Source organism: Zootermopsis nevadensis, unplaced genomic scaffold (genome assembly GCF_977971745.1).
Source record: "Zootermopsis nevadensis isolate Lab colony 2312 unplaced genomic scaffold, Znev_1.0 Znev_ptg000022l, whole genome shotgun sequence".
NCBI lineage: Eukaryota > Metazoa > Arthropoda > Insecta > Blattodea > Termopsidae > Zootermopsis > Zootermopsis nevadensis.
In genome coordinates this window covers 15292953-15313113 of record NW_028259154.1, presented here as the reverse complement: position 1 = coordinate 15313113, position 20161 = coordinate 15292953, and the positions used below count along the sequence as shown (strand labels likewise).

General features: G+C 38.7%; 1 protein-coding gene across 2 annotated transcripts in view; it reads left to right on the top strand.

Annotated features, from left to right (window-relative positions):
- The window catches only part of LOC110839737 (ribosomal protein S6 kinase alpha-5), a 212077-nt gene that overhangs the window by 165385 nt on the left and 26531 nt on the right, over positions 1–20161 (top strand). For both annotated transcript variants that reach the window (XM_087353988.1, XM_087353987.1), the window contains exon 4: positions 14668–14783. In XM_087353988.1, the coding sequence (XP_087210114.1) occupies positions 14668–14783 (116 nt within the window). The remainder of the gene's footprint in view (positions 1–14667; positions 14784–20161) is intronic.

The window sequence follows — 20161 nt, the reverse complement described above, 5'->3', positions numbered from 1 at the left end:
GATACGGAGTATGAAGATTAAATCCGCAAAGCCCACATCCCTTTGCACCCTGATTCTGTTATTATTGCTTTTCGTACTCCTATTTTTAAATGAATCCAATGTTATGCAACACGTGCTTGTGAAAGAACGTAGCCGCAATGTAAAATACCTTTCCCCAGAAATAGAGCAACACAAGTCGGCGAATTGTCCTTGTAATTTTAGGATATTATTATTATTATTAATAATAATGCCAACTCCATCCTCCCTGCAGTTACGTTGTGAACTAACACCATGGAACAAAATCCTCCTTCAAAATCTAACGGCTGTCCAGTTCAAGAAATTTCCGTCCTTTTATGCAACCTGAAGACACGATGAGCCAGATGATCCTAATTAACATCCTCAGATCCTTTGTCTTTAAATACATTTTAATATTATCATCCCGTCTACGGCTGTGTGGGCCTATCCAAAGTCGGCATTTCTATTCAGATTTACCCAGAAAATTTGTATATACACTTTGATCTTGGCGTTCGTTCTACATATCTTTCCAATCTTGATTAGATAACCCCAATAATATGTGGTGATTCTGCTGTCACTTCTGTTTTAGAAGTGTGCAGAAACAAGCTGTTCCTGGAATTCTTATGTACGTATCAGTTAAATGGGTTCTTCTGACTTGTGACACTTCACTTATCATCCCACACACTGAATTATTGCATTACCATTACAATAAAAATAATAAAAATAAAAAGAACAGAATACCAATATAGTTTGTAATACACGAGGTAATAAATTCTTAAAAGAAAATACGGTGCCATGAGTTTACGGTGGTAGCCTAACAACTTGATTAAACTCTCATACCAACTTTTTCCTAGCAATAGGCCTTTGTCATATTTGTTTCCAGCTTTATATAGGCCTACAGCGTTTTTACTACCATAAACTGTGTGTCTCTGGTTTTTGAAATATTCATATGAGTGTAATGAGTTTGTGGGTGGGTAAAACGATAGCCCAACTGCAAACATGTAATTAACTTTCCCCTCAGGATTAGACTGCAGTGGATAAACTGTATCATCGTGTAATAAAAGTGAAGTTACTACTCTTATAATTAGATAATTTAAACATACCTTTACTTGTGCTTGTAATATAAAATGCGTTTAAGTTTCCTGCACCTTTGGAATTCCTTACCCGAATATTTCATTTCCTGAAATTTCGTTTTGAATTATTGTTTTGGCCTACATCTGTCAGGATTTCTGTTTCATTCAAACGATTAAATAACTTTTCGGTAGCAGTTTTATCGGACAAACGTTTAAGCATAAGTTGAACGAAATATGAGGCTCGTGTTATATCGTGCGTGCATTTGATTAAAAACAATCCTGACAAAGATTGGATTATATATACTGTGGTTATAAGGCTCCAGGATGTACATTCTGTATAGGGACTGTGGAAAGTGACGAAAACCTGGGTGGGTGCTTTATATATGGCACTCTTAACCAAACATGGAGGATTGTGATATGAATGGGGCTTGAAGCATGCAGTAATTGAGATGTGTGTACATTTGACTCGTAAACTCTGAAGGAGAGATATCACTTGAGAGACCTATGACTAGATGAGATGATAATATTAAAGTGAATCGTACAGTTTGTCCTATAATATGTAACTGTATTTATCTAGCTCAGGATAATGCCCAGTGGCGGGTTTTGAACGCAGTAATGAATAATTGGGCCCTATTAAAGGCTGGGAATTTATTGCCACGCTGAAGAACTAACATCTCCTCAAGGATTCTGCTCCATAGAGCTAGAATTCCATCAGGAAACAACGTGAGGTCAGGACGAACTTTTCTGTAGGCTGTTCTCGCGCAGCGAATAACTTCATCATTTATTTCTCCTCATTGACTGCTAAATGACTTCTATAAATAGTTTGGCCTTAAAACGGAATCAAATGTGTGTGATACCATGTCCTCGCGTGGCTATAAGAACCCTGTGCTGTAAAAATAGACCAGTAGAATAGTAAATGACCCACAGGGAAATATAAATAGAAACACAATCATTATACAGTATAAACAGGGACTTCCCGTCAGGCTCGCTGTAGTGTAGTCTCTTTCTGAGCTAGTTTATATCCTGACAAGACGAACAACGCAGTGGAATTTCCCTTTTAAAGAACATTTTTCATAATATGTTATTAATAGTGTCAGTTGGTGAAATACACTTAGTTTGGGTCCAGTCTTTTGAAGAAGCGACCGTCCGACGCTGTATAATATAATATTTATTTATTTATATCCAACTGAGACACAGTAGTTAAATATGTTATAAATAAGTGAATACGTTACAGGCGGGCTTACCTTTCTTACTGTTTAGTGTCATTATCATGATAAACCTCTAAAAAAGGTATAAAAATAGGTATGCCCACTTCTCTTGCACGATTACACCGGTAAAAATAGACTTGTTAACAGCGATAATGTACTTAACAAGTGAGACAGTACACAGTGTTGCACAACTGCCACACGCGTCTCATCTGTTTGCCTCGTGCTCAGGAGAAAATTGTAAAATTCCCTGCCTTTTTACAGTCACTCTATCACACTGATTGGATTTGGTCTCAATGAGCGTCTGACGTTTATATACGGCAACTAAACAAATTCTGTGAAGCGGAGTCCTTCTTGAGAAGGTGGTAGTCGCTCAGTTAGTCAACTCGTTCCTCATCTTTTGTGGAACCAAAAGGTTCGTTATCTTTTCCTGAGCCAGTTAAATCCAGGCTTCACTTTTACGCCAATCTATGTAAGATCAATTTTCATATTATCCTGTCATGACTCTGTATCCAGGTACCAATATTTTTCAGAAATCCAATTGCATTTTGACAGATATTCAAACTTTTAATGAAACCCGAAAGCTCGCCAGCGTGTTTGTAAAAACTCACCATTGGACACGATCCTGAGCCAGTGCTTATAACTTCGCAGCTTATACAGGATGATTCAAAAGGTTAGGTCCGAACTGAAGGAGCGTATAGAGGGACTCAGAGAGAACAACTTTCGAATAGGAATCCATGTCCTCCGAAGTTATCCTGAGTCAGTCGAGGCCATTGAAGGTAGGGAAGTCTGATAACATACCGCTGAAATAATCGAACTTTGCTATGCTCCTACTAGCTTGATTTTGAATCACACATATCCCGTCAGATTCTACAGAGGCCCCTGGGCTGATTATTTCAGCAGTATGTTATCAATCTTCCCTACCTTCAATGGCCGCGACTGACTCAGGATAACTTCGGAGGACATGGATTCCTATTCAAAAGTTGTTCTCTCTGAGCCCCTCTATACGCTCCTTCAGTTTGGCCCTAACCTTTTGAATCATTCTGTATATCTAATATCCTTTTCAATATTATCCTTCCACGTATTCTTGGTTGTTTATTATAATGATTTCCATTAAACATTTTGTATGCATTTCTTGTAACTTGTCTTACCCCTGTTAAGTGTCTGGCTAGTCTTAGTATTCCTTATTTGCCCCTCCCTTTAATATTAGGTAGAGAAAATCAACTGTGAAGCTTCTCAGTATTTAATCGTCCTGTATTATCCTATTATTTGTTTTTCTTTCATTCTCCGCGTCAGTTTAATTGCAATTCTTTCGGTAACTGCAGTTCATTCTGACAAGTATTAAACTTTATGTGCATACAGTGCCAAATGAAGAGAGTCGGACATGCCCACACGCTCACTGTACCCGGTCATATCGGTGACAGGTGACACCGCGTATCTTGTCAGCTTCCCCCCCCCCCCCCCCCACAAGGTCGCTCAAATCAATATCACGACAACCTTCTCAAACCCTCAAGGCATCTGTTAAAAAGTTGTGTTCCGACGATTGTATAGTTTGAAACTTTCGAGTGTGCTTCGAGATCTGACATCGGTCGACCTTCCCTGACGTTTTTATTTCTTGTATAGAAATAGTACATGAAGAACTTGGATTCATCTGTCAAATTGCATGGGAATTTTCATTAGAGTAAACCTAATTCTGGAGTTAAAAATGATTAATGGTGGTGATTAATTTACGAACTGTGATCATAAAATATGTCACATGTCGTAGCTGGACGATAATATTGAGACGGAGCTTAAATAAATGTAATGCATACATTGGATTCATCTGGCTCAGGGTTGCCTTCGGTGGCAGGCTCTTGTGAACATGGTTACGAATCAGTAGGATTTGAGGTTCTCACTGCAGCGAAAATGAAGACGACTGTCTTCAGGATTTTCAATGTTATGTTTCCATGAAAGGCAGAATGGGACTCTCATGCAGTTGTTACATGTGTGGCCTCTTGCCGCTTTACGTTCGGAACGGTCTGCTTTGACACTAGAAGCAGAAACCTTGGCTGCACACGAGTCGCCTGTGTGTGATAAACGAAAGCGTTTGGAGGTCAAAGTCTTTGTAATCTATCAAAGTAAATGGTTTAGAGCTCTGGATACTCTGAACTGAAACGTCGAGCAGATTACTGGGTATTATTCTGGCTTGGTTTTATTTGAAGTAGACTAGCATAATAATGAAGATAGGAGGAGTTTAAGTATGGTCAATGCTCTGCCACTGATCACCCTGATGACAGAAGCGTCAAGGACCTCTGAAACGTTGGTAAACTTCTACCAGACTGGACGGTGCTACAATCTAGAAGACGTTGATCTTTAAAATTCAGTGGCATACATAGCGTCTGGTACGTGTTATTTATCGCAAGACGACAATTCACTAATATGGAATGGATTCCATAATGACGTCATACTTTTAAGTATCATACCATGTGTTCTGGTGTTTTGAAAACTAGAACGTGAAGAAAATGGAAATACATAGCACACTGCGAAGCAAATATTGGGATTGTGTCCGAAAACAAGCCACGATCCCTTCATTCGGCATCTTTCCTAAATTTATGCACAATACTGTTCTTCAATGGACCCGAGGTAACATAGTTGGATTGACGTTATTAAATAAGCTAAGGGTCATAAATAACTTTAGCCATAATGAGTATTGCGCGCGGTGTTTATAAGGAACTGCAGTGCAATTCAGATGTATATAAAGTGGTTGTGTGTTGTTGCGAGGGCAAATTTATGACATGGCCTTGAGGACTAAATATGAATTGTATTTTGTGGTCTGCGCGTGTAGACCTTTAACTTTTATTTTTAATAAATGGGGCGGTGACAAATCGCTTTGAAGTTTCCAGCACTGACTGTACACAACGAAAGACAAACATGCTCCGAATATGAAGGAAAAACTTCTTGAAATGTCCAATCTGGTAGTGTGCTCTTTGGCACTTACTTTAACCATATCCAGATAAGCAAGTTCACTGCTGAATGGTATTAATTATTTGTGGTAACCCGTGAAACGGATGTCTTCGAGTAGAAAGTGAAAAATTGTCCACTTTTATTGGTTAAGATAACTGCGATCGGCCAAAATACTCACTCGAGGACCGAGTGACAATAAACATCAAGAACAAACAATGTCGTTCAAGGTTCAAGACTGTCATTGTTTCTTTATCAGACAGTTAATACAGATTGACACGGTGATTCACATATTTGTTTTCTATATATTGCTAACCACTTTCACACACTGATAACTATCATAAAAGAGCATTTAACTACACTAAACATCGTTTGCTAATCTGTTTTATTGTCTAATCAGTGTTATTGTATGTATTCACTAGAATGAAGGGAAGACTCACGAAGCTAGCTAATAAATCATTCGGAATTTGGAATCAGCTTTACCAAGATAAAAATAACTCACAAGGAAGTCAAGAGCAGAATACGTTTGGGGAATTTCTCCTCCCGTTGAGTTTATCTTCCGGGCTTCTGTGTGGAAACACTGAGGATGAAATAGAAAATTTAGTTTTTACCTCTTAATTATCGCAGGAAAAGTTCTAGACACAAGAGTAAGTACTGAAAACTGTTGTTGCCGGTTGGTGACTCGACTCCTGTACTTCAAACTCGGTTTTTGTGTCAGTACGAAGTATCATTTATCTGTACTTCTGGCCTTAGATTTATATTGCATTTCATCGCGTAACGCAGACTCGGTGGAAGAAACTTGCTACTTTCAAATCATTACTTTTGACAACTGTTCAAAAAGTCGCTTTTTATTGTTACAAAAATATAGAAAATCCTGTTTATTACACGTGCCATCTTCAGTGGGAAGGACAGTAACAGATAAGTAGATAAGATGATATAAAATCAGGGAATGTTTGCCAACAGTCAGTTCAGAATAGTTTGCCTTTCAGATACCTGTATCAAAACTAAATGATGCAAAACTATAATTTATCTAGGTAAGAGACTTATGTCGGTTGCTGTCGGTTGATTGGTGATCATTTTTTGAAATAATCATTTACACTGCTTGAGATCTTATTTATATGCAACATTGATATTATGGGTGCATTATGTTCGCTTATACCTCGAGAACAGATGCACTTATTTGTACCAAACTTTGTATACTTATTCCTTGCCAACAGGAAGAGAACATGGAAAGGTAAAGCCCTCCGGAAAATGTCTTTAGTCCTAGTCCCGGCGAGGGCGTTTCCAGTAGCTGGAACACTGAGCACTATAGAATAAAAGACCCAGTATGAAATATGTTTGCTTCCGCGGTGAGATTACAGGAAAAAGTACCGCAACCTCGAAAAAGTGTCTTGGTTTAAGCCTCAGAGACGGTTTCTTTAGACGTGCAAGCAAACTCGATAGAAGCTGGGAACCCCAGGCAGGGGGTCCAGAAAATAGTAAATTGTTAAAATTTCCCTTTAGCAAACAATATGTACTAATGCAGACAGATGCAACCTAAATATTTCCAAATGAAACACACTAAACCCAGCCTAAATTGACTTGACATAACATAAGAGAAACTAACCGTAGCTAACATAACAAAATCGAACACTTAAAATTTAAATCCAACCTGACCAAATTGAACCCAAACAACCAGACAACAAACACGAAACAAACTTACCTCATCTGTCCTAATCTAACCAAACCTATCCTAACTTTGGCCGTTGTCTTTGCCCGGCTCATGATTTGCCGAAGTATTTTAACATTCTAAGATTTGTTAATATAGACTAATTTCGTCAAAATCCGTTCACCGATATGATATCACGTGTGGTCATTGATCATGATTTTTATTTTCTACCCATTTGGTTCGCCAAAGCTGATTTCTTAAATTGCGTCAAATAAATCCACGTTCCTTAATTGAATTTGAGCTGCTGAATCAGTTAACTGTAAATTACAGAAATAACCTAGGCTTTGCACATAATCTTAGTCAGCACATACGTGTTATCTGTTGTTTCGCTTTTCTGTTATGTAGGATTTGAACTTTTCACTGCGGTGACTCCGAAGATGGCTGTCTTCTGGGTTGTAGCGCCGTGTCGTCAGGGCGATGAGTTACTCATCACCCTGATGATGGAGCCAGCAAATACATCTGAAACCAGACTACACGGCGCTACAACCCGGAATATAGCCATCTTCGCATTTCTATTGTTTTCTTCCAAAAGAGATGCGTAAATTGAGTTCAAACACGTCGGGTACACCGAAAGTAGCAGACCTTGTTTTATTTATGTGTTTTGGTATGTACGTGGCTGTGGGACTTAATGGTGTTCTATAAATGGAATGGTATCTGTTGAATTCGGAGAGAAATAAGCGCAAAGAGTCGTATTCTCAGTAATATCTCTCCCGCTTCTGTGTACTTCTGCGAAACAGCGCTCATTTAAACTAAACACAGAGAAGTAGGAATCTATAAAATAGTCATGAACCGTAGGAAACATCGATCGACAACAGCGAGTGCAGACAGTATTTGCTGATTATTACTTCCGCCTTCTCCTTACCGACGTAGAAATAAGTTGCAGTTGGAAGGTACACTTCGTTTAGAAGTTGTAGAACCTCGAGGAGCGGGGGGCGGGGGCGTTCAGATCCTATGCAATCTCATACGTTACTTTGTGTGTCTTAGCAAACCTGAAGTGTCAACACCTGAAATTGGGTGCAGTATACTAGAAATGAAGCAAATCTCGGAGTGATAAATTTTGAGAAGATATTATGTCTTCTGTTCTATTTTACTTCTTTGAAAGTATTTACACGTAATATCAAAGGTTGACCGTCACCATATTTATATTTTTCAAATATACTGGCACTCGCGCGCGCATACACACACACACAGATTTTAATACATTAAGCATATATATATATATATATATATATATATATATTCTAATATCTTAATCCTATTGTAAATTATTTGTTCTTAGTGGTTAATAAGGTGCTCATTTGAACACCCTAACAAACAACACTTGACTTTCACTAAACTGGACAATTTCTTGTTGAGCTGAGTAAGTAGAAATGTATAAAGAATGATCTTGCACCGTATAGTAAGTTTTTAACCAAACAGAAACATAATTTATAAGGCTGGAATGTGGTCTTGTGCTTACCAAAGAGGAAAAATATATTTCCCCCGGACTACAACAGGCTGGAAAGCTTGTTTTTGGGTGCATTCACTACGGACCAAATGCAAGGAAAATATAGTTACAAGTGAAGTATACTTGTGAACTTACCAAAACCATGAAACGTTCAGCTACCGAATGTTTATGGAGGATCATAGCTTATCGTTATGACACTGAGAAACAAACACGTGGAATTACTTCGCGTAGGATTTTTGTTGTTGGTTCGTATTTTTAATGAAGATAAAGTTGACCTTAATGATGATTACGAATTTTTTCATATTTTGTGTACAGTATTTAATGTCTTCTGTCAACGTATAGAACTTTAAGGAACCTGTTGATAAATAACAGTAAAACACTTTGTGTTTCTGAAGGTCAAAGATAAATGCCTTATCTACATTTAATGAAGATATCAGTTTTTTAAAGTTGTCCTCCACTTTATTTTCTTTCATTTATATCTAGTTACGTGTTTATGGCCTGTTCGATATCTTTACATGGCTACTTTAATTTCGCATAGCTGTGAATATTTGTACCTTATACAATTTTTATCAGAATATTTACAGGTTGAACAGTTAAATCTGTCCCTGGTACTAAACTAAACACCACGTATGATGAAGTGGAGATATAGCTTTACGCATTCTTAACTTAAGCATTGGATGGAGGTGAGTAGTTAGTTTTATGCTCCGGCGGTGTTAACTCCCGATACTCAATAGATACGAGGCTGGCTGGGCCCCAAAGCCGGTCTGGGCGTCGTGTGGCTAACGAAAATACTTCCTCACGTCGTTCAGCCCGTAGAACCATTATCAATACCTCGAAGAATCCTTCGGACTAAACGTACAAAATTGTAAATGTTCCTGTTAATTCCTTATTTTAGCCCTGAATTCATTTTATGTGGAATGTGAAAGATGTAGTTCTTGTGGTAAAGTATCACGCCTTGGAGAAGTAAGGGGAAGTTGAGGTACAACTCCATGCATTCTTAAACATGGCCTTCGATATATGTGATTGCTCATCACACTCGGACAGCTTTCCACAGAAAAGAACCATCTGATAAGAAACTATTTGGGTCTCAGGGACAGCCTGGACTTACTGGCGAAGAGACACATTTGTGTTCCTCTTAGGAATCAGATCGCTTTGGTCTAGAAAGCCTAAGTTGTGCAACTTCTTTGACACATGTGTAATGCGTGAACTCTAAACAGGTTTATACAGGAGTACATATTATAATCGTCTCGAATGTTGTAGTATTGCTTAAGGTTAACACATTTTAATGCGTTTCCTTTCTTCCGTTGCATAACAAAGGGGAAAAAACAAGAAATATACTTCCTTGAAATGTGTCACAATGCTGTCCACGCCATTAGCCTCACAGAAAAAGCACAATTATAAAGTCAAGGCAAAGCAGAGGAAGACAAAGCAAAGATCTGCTTCAAACTAATCCATGGGAACACCATGACTATATGGGAAGTGTTATTTCCCGCCAAAGTTTGGCGCAGTCGTAACAGTCACCCCGCGATCGACCCTCCTATATGTGACCCAGTTCTACTCCAGACTAGTACACACAATTACCGCGTCTCCCTCCTCCAAGGCCGACCGATCGCTCAGATTCATGCTCTGAAAACTTTTTTTTTAAATGGTGTGCCACCGTTTTCTCTTGCATAACCATCATTTCACCTTTCGCCACAGAATTTCTACAACCTGTGATAGTGTTCTTATTAACTTCGTGAAGAAAAGTCAGCCTTGAGTAGGTAATAGTTACTGAATTGGTGAAGGAATTGGCTATCTTTTATAGATTCGAAGGTACCTTACTGAGTTTATCTTAATAGCCCGCCACTGGCCATTTTTCTAAGCCAGCTGAATTCAGTAAATGTCGTCACGAGAAGCTGAGAATAGGGAAAACTGGAGAGCTCTTTTTGGGCAGAACAATGGACCTGTCGTCAGACAGAACACTAAATAATAATAATAATAATACCCCTTGGGGTACAAGAGATGCTTTGTAGAAATCCTCATTCTTATTCATATTCACATCATTGATAAAACGCATACTTTGAGCAGTCCTGAGTCAGAGACAATTTTATGCAGTGAATTGAGATTGCAGGATTCCAGCAAAGGCAACATACCTCGAACGATGTGAAAGTTCTCCTGGTCTTCTAATTGTATGGCAAACCGATATCGATAACGTGCTTGGGGTACGAGACTTTTCTTTGATTTCATTAGGGGTGCCAGGCACAAAACGTTTGAGAACCCCTGCTCTGTGATATTATAATCCCATCTGCGCCTGCCGTATAGAGACCCTGCGTTTCAAGTTTTAGATTCCATGTCCATTTTAAGTTATTTCGTTTGTTACAAACAACCCAAGTCCGAGGCCCTGTGAAACATTTCGTAACGTGCTGGGTCTTACGACGAGTTCTTGGTATAAAACTCAACCCCCAAATTTAAATGGGAGATGCAATGGATACAACTGATTCAGCTTATCTCATCGAGATTCCAAAATAAGCGGGTCAATTTCTGACCAGCTTAACGACTGTAAAAATGTTAGGACTCAGCTACGTGATGTTAATTAGTTATTTAATTAGATAATTGAATCTGAATTGACCGCATTAATTTTACTCTTTCTTTTAGGTTTATGTAAGCGCATGTGTTATACTTATATGTTACCCAAAATGATTTAACCATTTTTCAATTTTTGTTATAATCTCTTTCTTTCTTGTACGTTTTGCCTTTTTATGCAATCGAATAAATGCGCACAGGAGGAAATGTTTGCATAAATAGATAGGAAATTTAACTGCATTAACAAGGAAGTCATAATTAATTCCTGAGTAGTTTTGATTATGTGGCATCACGACATTCTTCAGCTTTCTATAGCACAGAGTGGAACTTTGAGTGTAGTTAATGAGCAAAGCGTTCTCGCTTTATTACATCTTAGCGATACTGCTGCATTGTGAGACAGCTCCTTCAAGCGTGTCTCAGTCTGTTGTTTCAGAGACGAAATCTGTGTTGCTTAACTGGTGGTTATTTTCAGTGACCGTAAATCTATCCTACAAGAAGGTCGTACCACTGTATTTGGTGAAAGTTGCCTGCATATTTCAAATCGATTCTGTCTCTCTCTCGAGACTTCACGATTCATTACAAAGTTAAAGACAGTATTAACTTTTATATGCGCAGAAAAGGCAGTTTGAATTTTGAAAACTGTCATTCTGAGTATTTTATTGTAAATAGGCTAACATTACAAGGCGCACGTAAGAAATGTCAGGGTACAAAAAGTTATTTCGTAACAAGACATGACACAGGTTTTCGAAAGCGTGACGTAAATTGTGAACATTGAACACAGGCTTAATGGTTTGAGTGTAGCCTATTATTTTATTAGTAGTATTTTTTTAGAACTACTGTTTTTCCACGAATCGTTTAAAGCAGTTGTAATTAGCGACTCGTTGGTTTTACCAGTGTGGCCCATGGGCTAAATTTACGAATATGAAACTAAGAATTATTTATATTATCTGGTCCCACAGTACCAATGTGATAAGTAGGATTTGAGGTTTTCACGGTGGTGAATCTGAAGATGGCTGTCTTCTGGGTTGTTGCACCGTGTAGTCTTGTAGAGGTGTACCGACGTTTCAGAGGTCCTTGCTGCTGCACAATAACCCAAAGACAGCCATATTCATCTCATTTCAACTCCTTTTATGAGTTTCCTTTTTACCGGACAGACACAATAGAAAGCTCTTCAGAGGAAGCCGGAAAACAGCTGTAGTTGTTTTAATTTAGATTGTTAAAATATCAGCATAAGCGTACAGGAGAAGCAGGCCTTACTGAAAGCATGTGAACTGGTTTCGTTGAATATATATTGTAATGTCTGCAAGGTTCAACAAAACACCGTTATTCTTTGCCCTTCTTTGGTGTCGACCTTGACAAATGGTATCCGGCACTACTCGACAGCAAAAACAGGAAATAATAAAAATTTAACTTTCAAGTTAGCAAAACTTCTCCATTTTACTTGGGAATGTTATTTTGAGGGCATAGTCGACCGTATTATCATATTTTCAGAATCTTAACATTCGCGTGTCTTGGAGGTTCTGAAATGTCATTCTTATTACACTCTCACTTCGGTGCCGAAGATGGAGATAGTATTTTCCTGCGAAACGTTTGTATCTACCTACAACTGCTCACGACGTTACAACCCAGAAGACCAAAGTGGACTTGCCCCAAGTTACACTAAATAGAGGCGATCCCCGAATTTCAGTGGAGGTCTGTCCATCGCCGTTAGGTACGTTAAAGTCGGATAATAAGCCTACGGCCTACTGCAGTTTGTATTTTTATTTTAAAATTAGCAAAAACTTCCTTTTGTTCGGAGTTTTCTTAAAATAAACAATACAGAAATAATGAAATTGATCATTCATAATGACGTAACGCAACATCGTGATTTTATGAATTAAAAGATGCGGTACATAAATCGGTGATGGTCGCCTAGCAACAGGACCAGACATGGAGAACGCTGTATGAAAGCATTTGACAAAGAAGGAAAAGAAGACAGTGGATGTCAGAAGAAACAAGTTGTAAAGATGTGAACTGGATTACAGTGGCTCAAGATAAGATTCACGGATGGACTTTGTTTTGATGGCAATTGGCTTCTGTGACAACAAAGAATTTTATGGACGCTTAAGTAATTATAAGTATATTAGTAGCGGTTAGAATCAAATTGGAATGGTCTAATCTTGCGTACCGCAAAATGTATCATGCCAAAAAAAAAAAATTGTCTTAATTCTTGCACACGTTTTTCTTTTGTAAACTTGTGACTCTCTTAAATAGCAGAAAACATGAAGTCGTCCACTTATTTTATTTTTTCCGTTTCATCTTACATTCGTAGTAAATGCTTGGCAACGTCTACGTGTTCGACAATTCAATAAAACAACAAGGATAGCAATTTGTATTTTTTCGAATATTAAGTACAATTTGCCGCAATTTGCGAGGATATTTCAGTCCATGAAGAGGTCATCTGAGATCATCGGAGTCTGTGCACTTAAATAGTAATTACGAACCACGGTTGAAAAATTGCTCTCGAACGCAATAAAACATTCTTCTGCGTCTTTTCCTCTTCATCGTGTCTTTCAGTAGCCGTGTTCGGTTGCTCAATCATAATTGTTTGGCCAGGAAATCATATTAACAGTAACAACAACAATGTGCTGGTATTGTACCGAGACAATTTAGGAATACAAATGACTGTGTGCCGCCATTCATTCAAAAAAGTGTATTGGTTGATATCTGAAAATTCCTGGACCAACTTTAATCGGACAAAAACAATTAACGTAGAGACAAATGAAGTCCGTGTACATGCCAAGCAGTTCGCCAGTCAACATAGAAGTAATTGAATTCAGTGTGTTTGGCAAGTGCTGTATGAATGGTCGGGTAATTGCAGCCATATAGATCTTCATGAAAGGTGATCGATATTGTTGTCCGATTATGACTTAAATTGGAACGTGTAGACAAATTTTAGTAACATTTATTAATGCCATATTTCATAATATGCCGTTCATCCTTTCATGTGCAGATACCTGATAAAATACAAATGATACAACCTAAATAAGTAGAACTATAAATAGCACAAGAAATAAGGCCAAAATATACAAAATAAAACATCTAATGTTACACAATAATAAGTCAGTGATAATGATTCAGTTCAGTTGAGCGCCTTTCCTTTTTATATTAAATTGTTCCCCAACAGCAGACTGCCTATGGCAGACAAGCAAAAATAAACGAAACAAGACTTCAGCAAGTAACCAACACCCGTTCCATTGCAGAGAATTGTCCTCGAAAATAGGTCCAGGAATGTGCACATGCTATTTTCTGCAATGGATCACCTGTCTGACGGACTATTCTGTAGCGAACTGTTGACGCTAGCGGTGGGAATCATATTTGCATTGTAGGAGCTGATAACAATAGTTTCCAAAATGGAATGTCAATTCATTTTGCCATTGAAAACAATAACAAACGAAGCATCAAGATGATGACGAAAATAATAGTAAGAGGGTCTAATAACGAAGTCTGGATATTTCATAAAATTACTCCAAACTTTTCTCTCCCCCCCCCCCCCCCCCCCACCTGTAATATATAAAAATTGAAAATATACAGGAACAGGGAAGTATGTGAATCATATATCTTCTTCAGTAAGATTGTAGACTGTAAACGGATGGAGGTGTGTTCTTACGGTAAATTGCTGTGGTTGCCGCACATTGGTGGTAAACTGACAATCCTGACTATAACAGGGTTGCTCTATTATGTTTGTTGTTGTTTCAGATTACGTGAGTGGGGGAGAGCTGTTCACCCACTTGTATCAGCGGGAAAAATTTACGGAGGACGAAGTGAGAATCTACATCGGCGAGATCATCCTGGCACTGGAACACCTTCACAAGGTAGGTAGTCTACACACTATAGTGAAGATTGTACATTAACACGCAATTAAATGTAGTCACTCTTTTGCTCAGACAACTACATAGCTACTGGAATATGTGTGTAAGAACTTACTTATGTTACATTAGTAATTTTAATATTGTATCTTGGAAAGGCATTTGAACAAGGGTAATTTAAAGTTTTAAACGGTTGTTAAAATTTGTTTCTTTACTTATTGAATTTCAACTTCTTTGTTCAGAAAGAAATATTTTGGTTTAATTGTTATGGATTTTTGTTAAGACCGACAAGACTAATTATTAATCCGCCAATTACTGTCTCTGTTAAGACACACGCAAAGTAACTCTGCTCTTTGTCCTCAGAGAGTATTCATGAGTTTCGAATGATTCTCACTGTAAACAGAGATTGTTTCTTTAAACAGCATTGACCAGTGGATCTTTGTAACGGAAAAGTGTTTCCTTTGAGGTACGCTATATGAGGTATATTATTAAATATTATTTAGAAGAGCTTTGTCTTCAAATGGTTAAGCAGAGTTTGCCGACATCCAGTTATTTTTTAGAATATTTCAAAGGTTTTAGTGGTCTCTTACTCTGAAGGAAAAACACAAATTACTAGTGTCTGAAAATAAGGTGATCAGGAAAATATATGGACCTGGGATGAAGTGAGAAATGTAGGATGTTACATGACGAGAAATTTTGTGATTTTTACTGGTTACATAATAACGCTATTGCTAGAATAACAAATAAACACGATGGTCTGGATATGTGGTTAGGGTGGATAAACGACGACGTGCTTACGGAATTTCGGTGAGAAAATATCTGCTTGGAAGAGCGAAAAGTAGATGGTCGAATAATATTAAGACGTTTCGTAGACAAATAGGTTGTGACGATGGGAGTTGAGGATTAGGCCCAGTGGCGGCATTGGTGTTAGCGATGTTGAATTTTAGGGTTCTGCTACCACAGTGTTATTTTGTATGATATATGAATTAAAATTACGCAGAATCTGTCAAATTCCGCGCATCCCCCAACTCGAATAGCTTTATTGCGTCTAGGACTTAATATTTTTTACTGATACTGCAACAGATGTGTCCTTATGGAGATTTCTCACAGCGTTAAATAAACATGGCGAACAGTTTACCTTGTGTAGAACGCGCAAGTATTTGCTCTCGCTGTGTTGCTGGAGAACGTTAGTTACGAGAAGGGAAACGATTCGAAACGAGGCAAGAACTCTGGCCTAGTAGCTCAACAGTTTGCCCTCTCCGCTGGCTGAGCTATTGTGGGTCTGTCATCTATTTCCACACTCATTAGCACCAGACACAGAGCCATTCTGAGCGCCACTGATCAATTTTAAACCCACGTCAACAAGGAAGAGACCGCTGAGGAATGTGTTTTCCTGAAAGTCTCTCCAGTCTCCCCGTATAGAAAAATCATGCATGCAGGGGCGTATTTCGTCGAAACAGTAGTGTGTGTGATTGACAAAGTTGTGTTGCTGTCCAAATTATACACTTATTACTTAAATTGAAACAAACGTAATTTCACTTCGGTGTCGTTGGAAAGTCCTGTCGATTAAAAAGGAAAGTCACAAAAATAGTTATTTGCTTTCAGGAGAAGAAGCCACTTGGAGGACCTTAGCTTAAATGGAAGGGTAATATTAAAGCAGATCTTAAGAAATAGGATGTAAGGATGTTGACTGGATTCAACTGACTCTGAGTTGTGTCTCGTGATGAATTGTTGTGAATGATCCTTCGGGTTCCATAAAATTTCTTTACCCGTTCGGCGACTTACAGCTTCTGTAGAAGCTGGTTTGTCAAGAACTGCGAAACTTCCGGTAATTATCTATTAGAAATATTGAATATTCCTCAGTATCTTATATAACACCGTGTTAAGCTGCAGACCTGTTCTTTTTAATTGTAAGTCCAAGAAATTAAGTTGGTGTAAATTCAGGGAACGACCAATCGACAGTAACATTTTACTTTGCATTTTAAGCATATTATAATAACTTCCGTTGTAATTTTATAGCTCTGTGTTGAAACCGAACCGCATATTTTACCATATGAGTACATAGGACTTTGGTAAAAGTAAATATATAGTAAGTAAAGCTTCCCCACTATATGCCATGTAGGCGTTTGAGGGGAGAGGTTGTACAGCTCCTAGTCATTCTTAACCTCGGTACTAGATAGGGGTGAGTGGTCAGCTTCACGCCCCAGCCACGTTTTACTCCCGGAAAAGGAGGCTGGATTGGCCCCAGAGGCGGTCTGGACGCAGAGGCTAGAGGAAAAATGCTCTGTCCCCATTGGGGATCGAACCCCGGTTGTCCAGTCTGTAATCAGTTACTGTACTGCTTTGGTAGCATTATAATATTTCTTGTGGCACTGAAGTACAGTTTAAATTTCGATACTATCTGCTACATTTCACATTTTTAACTATCTGTATAGTTGAATTAGCGAATGGCGCCAACTCCATAGAGAATACGCTTAAAATATGCCACGACCATTTATTTGAATCTGTTTTAACACCGCTTTCGAATGTTTGCCAGCCTTAAATTAAAGAAATTGAGCATATGTACCATATTACTGCATTAATTTCATTTTTAATTCGTCAGTTAAAAAATTTGAGTTATTTGTTGAAGGCTTTCTTCTTTGATGAAGTATCGCCTTAATTAGGCCTATTGTTACGTCTTTTTAAACCAATCAGGTTTTGCTTGAGTGCGAATTTTATCATCACAAGGTCTGAGGACTAGGTTAGGTAATTGTCAGACTGCACGTGCGCGACGAAGGTCGTAATTGGTTCACGAGAACAAGGACACGAAGGCAGTCTGGACCAGGACTTTGTCACGTTATAATTGACGAACGATAGCCTCAGCTCGTGCCAGCATCTCAACCTGATGGTCTGAGTTCAATCCACGTGAGATGTTCTGTGGGCGAAGTAGCATTGGGGCAGGATTTCGCCCACAGTCATCATTCCACCATTCCATATTCGCCTGTGACGTTTTTGAGACTTCCGACAGGCCTGACCAGCCAGCAGCATGTCACAACATCGGACCTTAGTTAGGGTTTCACTTTCTACCCGGCATTTGGATTAACATGTGGAAAAGAAGTTGATGTGGAAGATGGCTATCTTCTGGAATGTTGCGCCGTTCAGTCTAATAGGCGATCACTGTAGTTTCAAAAGTGTTTGCTACTTCCGTCATCAGGGCGATGAGTACACACCCATCTCCAAATTAAAAAAGATTTTGGATTTTTCAAAATTCTTGGGGGGAATAAATCTTACGTCAACCAGGGTAAAATAAAATTTTTACTCTATGGTTGTAATAGGCTACCGTGTAATGTTGTGGTAATGATACCAGTTTGTGGATATTAAAGTTGAAAATCCAACTGATAACGTTTGGCTGAATGAGGAATGTTAATAAAAGCTTATTATTCCAGATTAAACTTGCGTAATGCTTACACCAACCTCCACCACTGACATGCTGAAATGGAGCGTTCATGAATAAATCATTCATATGCAATGGTATACAGGCTACTAACATGAATGTCATGTTTGTTTGTTGGAAGAAACTACACATATCCTTTTTCTACTTCTGTGGATGTATAAATTATATACAGTGTGAACCAGTGAATAGACTTGAATATTGAATTGCGTTTATGTGGTTACCAGAAATGACGGGTGCAGTGGAATAAAACGTACCTTTACGGGTCCGGAAGATTTATCACCGTGTTCACAATCTCCCCCCGCCCCCGGCCACTGGACCCTATCTTGAGCGAGATGAATGTGCCACTTTTTGAGTTATATGATGGTTTATCCATAGCTTTAAAACCTGGCTGATAGCAACGGATGGGCTTCTTCAGATAACATCTCTTATGATGACTTTGTTATCATTGCCATTTGTGTTGAGTTTGTGTTCCTGTGGGACTAACAGGGAGCTGCACTGCCGATTATGGCCTTGGTACGTTCGACCACGCGAGTCTGGTAGAACGTGATACACAGATCGCAGTTCTTACGCAACGTGTTATGTAACAGCGCATGGAAAATATTCTACTGGCACTTCAAAGTATTTTGCTTGTTTCATGGTCCGTGGTTTGTAGACCACACAGTAAGAGTAGTAAAATACAAAATCTCTCGAGTATGTACTACTGCCGTGTTGGCATTACCGAAAGTATGACTTTGGAGTGGCCTCCAGTGGCATAACGTCCATACCGAATTTCATGAGAATTCGCCCAGCGGTTCTCGACTTGAAACATGCGGACAGAAATACGCGTTTAGTCCTTATCGTGCAAGAAATGCATAGAAGGAATCATTGATTGACGGCTGTGGTATGTTTGTGTTACGTAGTAAAACCTTTCTGTTATCCTAGAAACATCAAAAACTTTGGTCGGGAAATCCAGAGAATGTTACGCCACACTTTTGGTGTAGATGACAGAATAATGTCTGCTCTACATTGTGATGTTAGTGCATTATATGCAGACCGCATATGATAAATGTCTGAATGGTCGAAGTTTGGTTTTTGGTTCGGGCGCTGAGGGCTTTCACTTTTAATCACCAAGTTTAGAATGACGGAATTCACCCAGCTTTCCGTCCAATGAACGCTTTTGTGGTAATAAAAACTGGCCATAGGAAAAACAAAAGTGCGCAGAGAAATTTTTAAATACAGCGAAACATTTTACCTACGTTGTATTTAACAATACTATGAAAGGATATTTTAAGCCTTTTCCACTCTTCCTCGGATGAAGATGTATTATGCCATTAATTCGTTAAACTCATGCAATATGAGCGCAGGACATCGAACCTTTACAACCTGAGTGAGATGTCATATTGTCAAGGTTTTATATTCGCCATTGTTATGCGGCAACAACTACGACATTACTGCCATGCGGTGAAGCCTACCTGAGCAATATGGGCTCGTGATCTGTAACGGGAAATTCGATAAACATTTATGTCCCTTCCTTGTAATGTACACGTAAAAAATTCTACACGGGATTTTCCTGACGTCACGAGTAACTTAAATTTTGAGAATTTGTCATCCAGGACCTCTCTTCGAGCACAGAGATCGATATAACCTGTAAGGAAGCATGGTTGTCTCTTGTGTTATATGGGATGAAGAAAGGCGAAAAATGCTGTTCCATGAGTATAGAATAGTGCTGAGTGAAGATGATAGGACCGAACTATTCTGTGCCTCGGAGTTACTTAACGAAGTTGAAGGAAGTTCTTCTGTCCTTCATTCTCAGGCTACTCCCTAGCTGGGCCTCTCCATACTTGTCCGGAATTTTCCTCACAAGCAGATTGCATCCCGAGCAGATTAAATAAATAATGGACAACAACCTGAGGAGATTTCTTCAAGGCCCTAAAGCAGGCGCCGATACACGATACCCACAGTTAGGCATCCC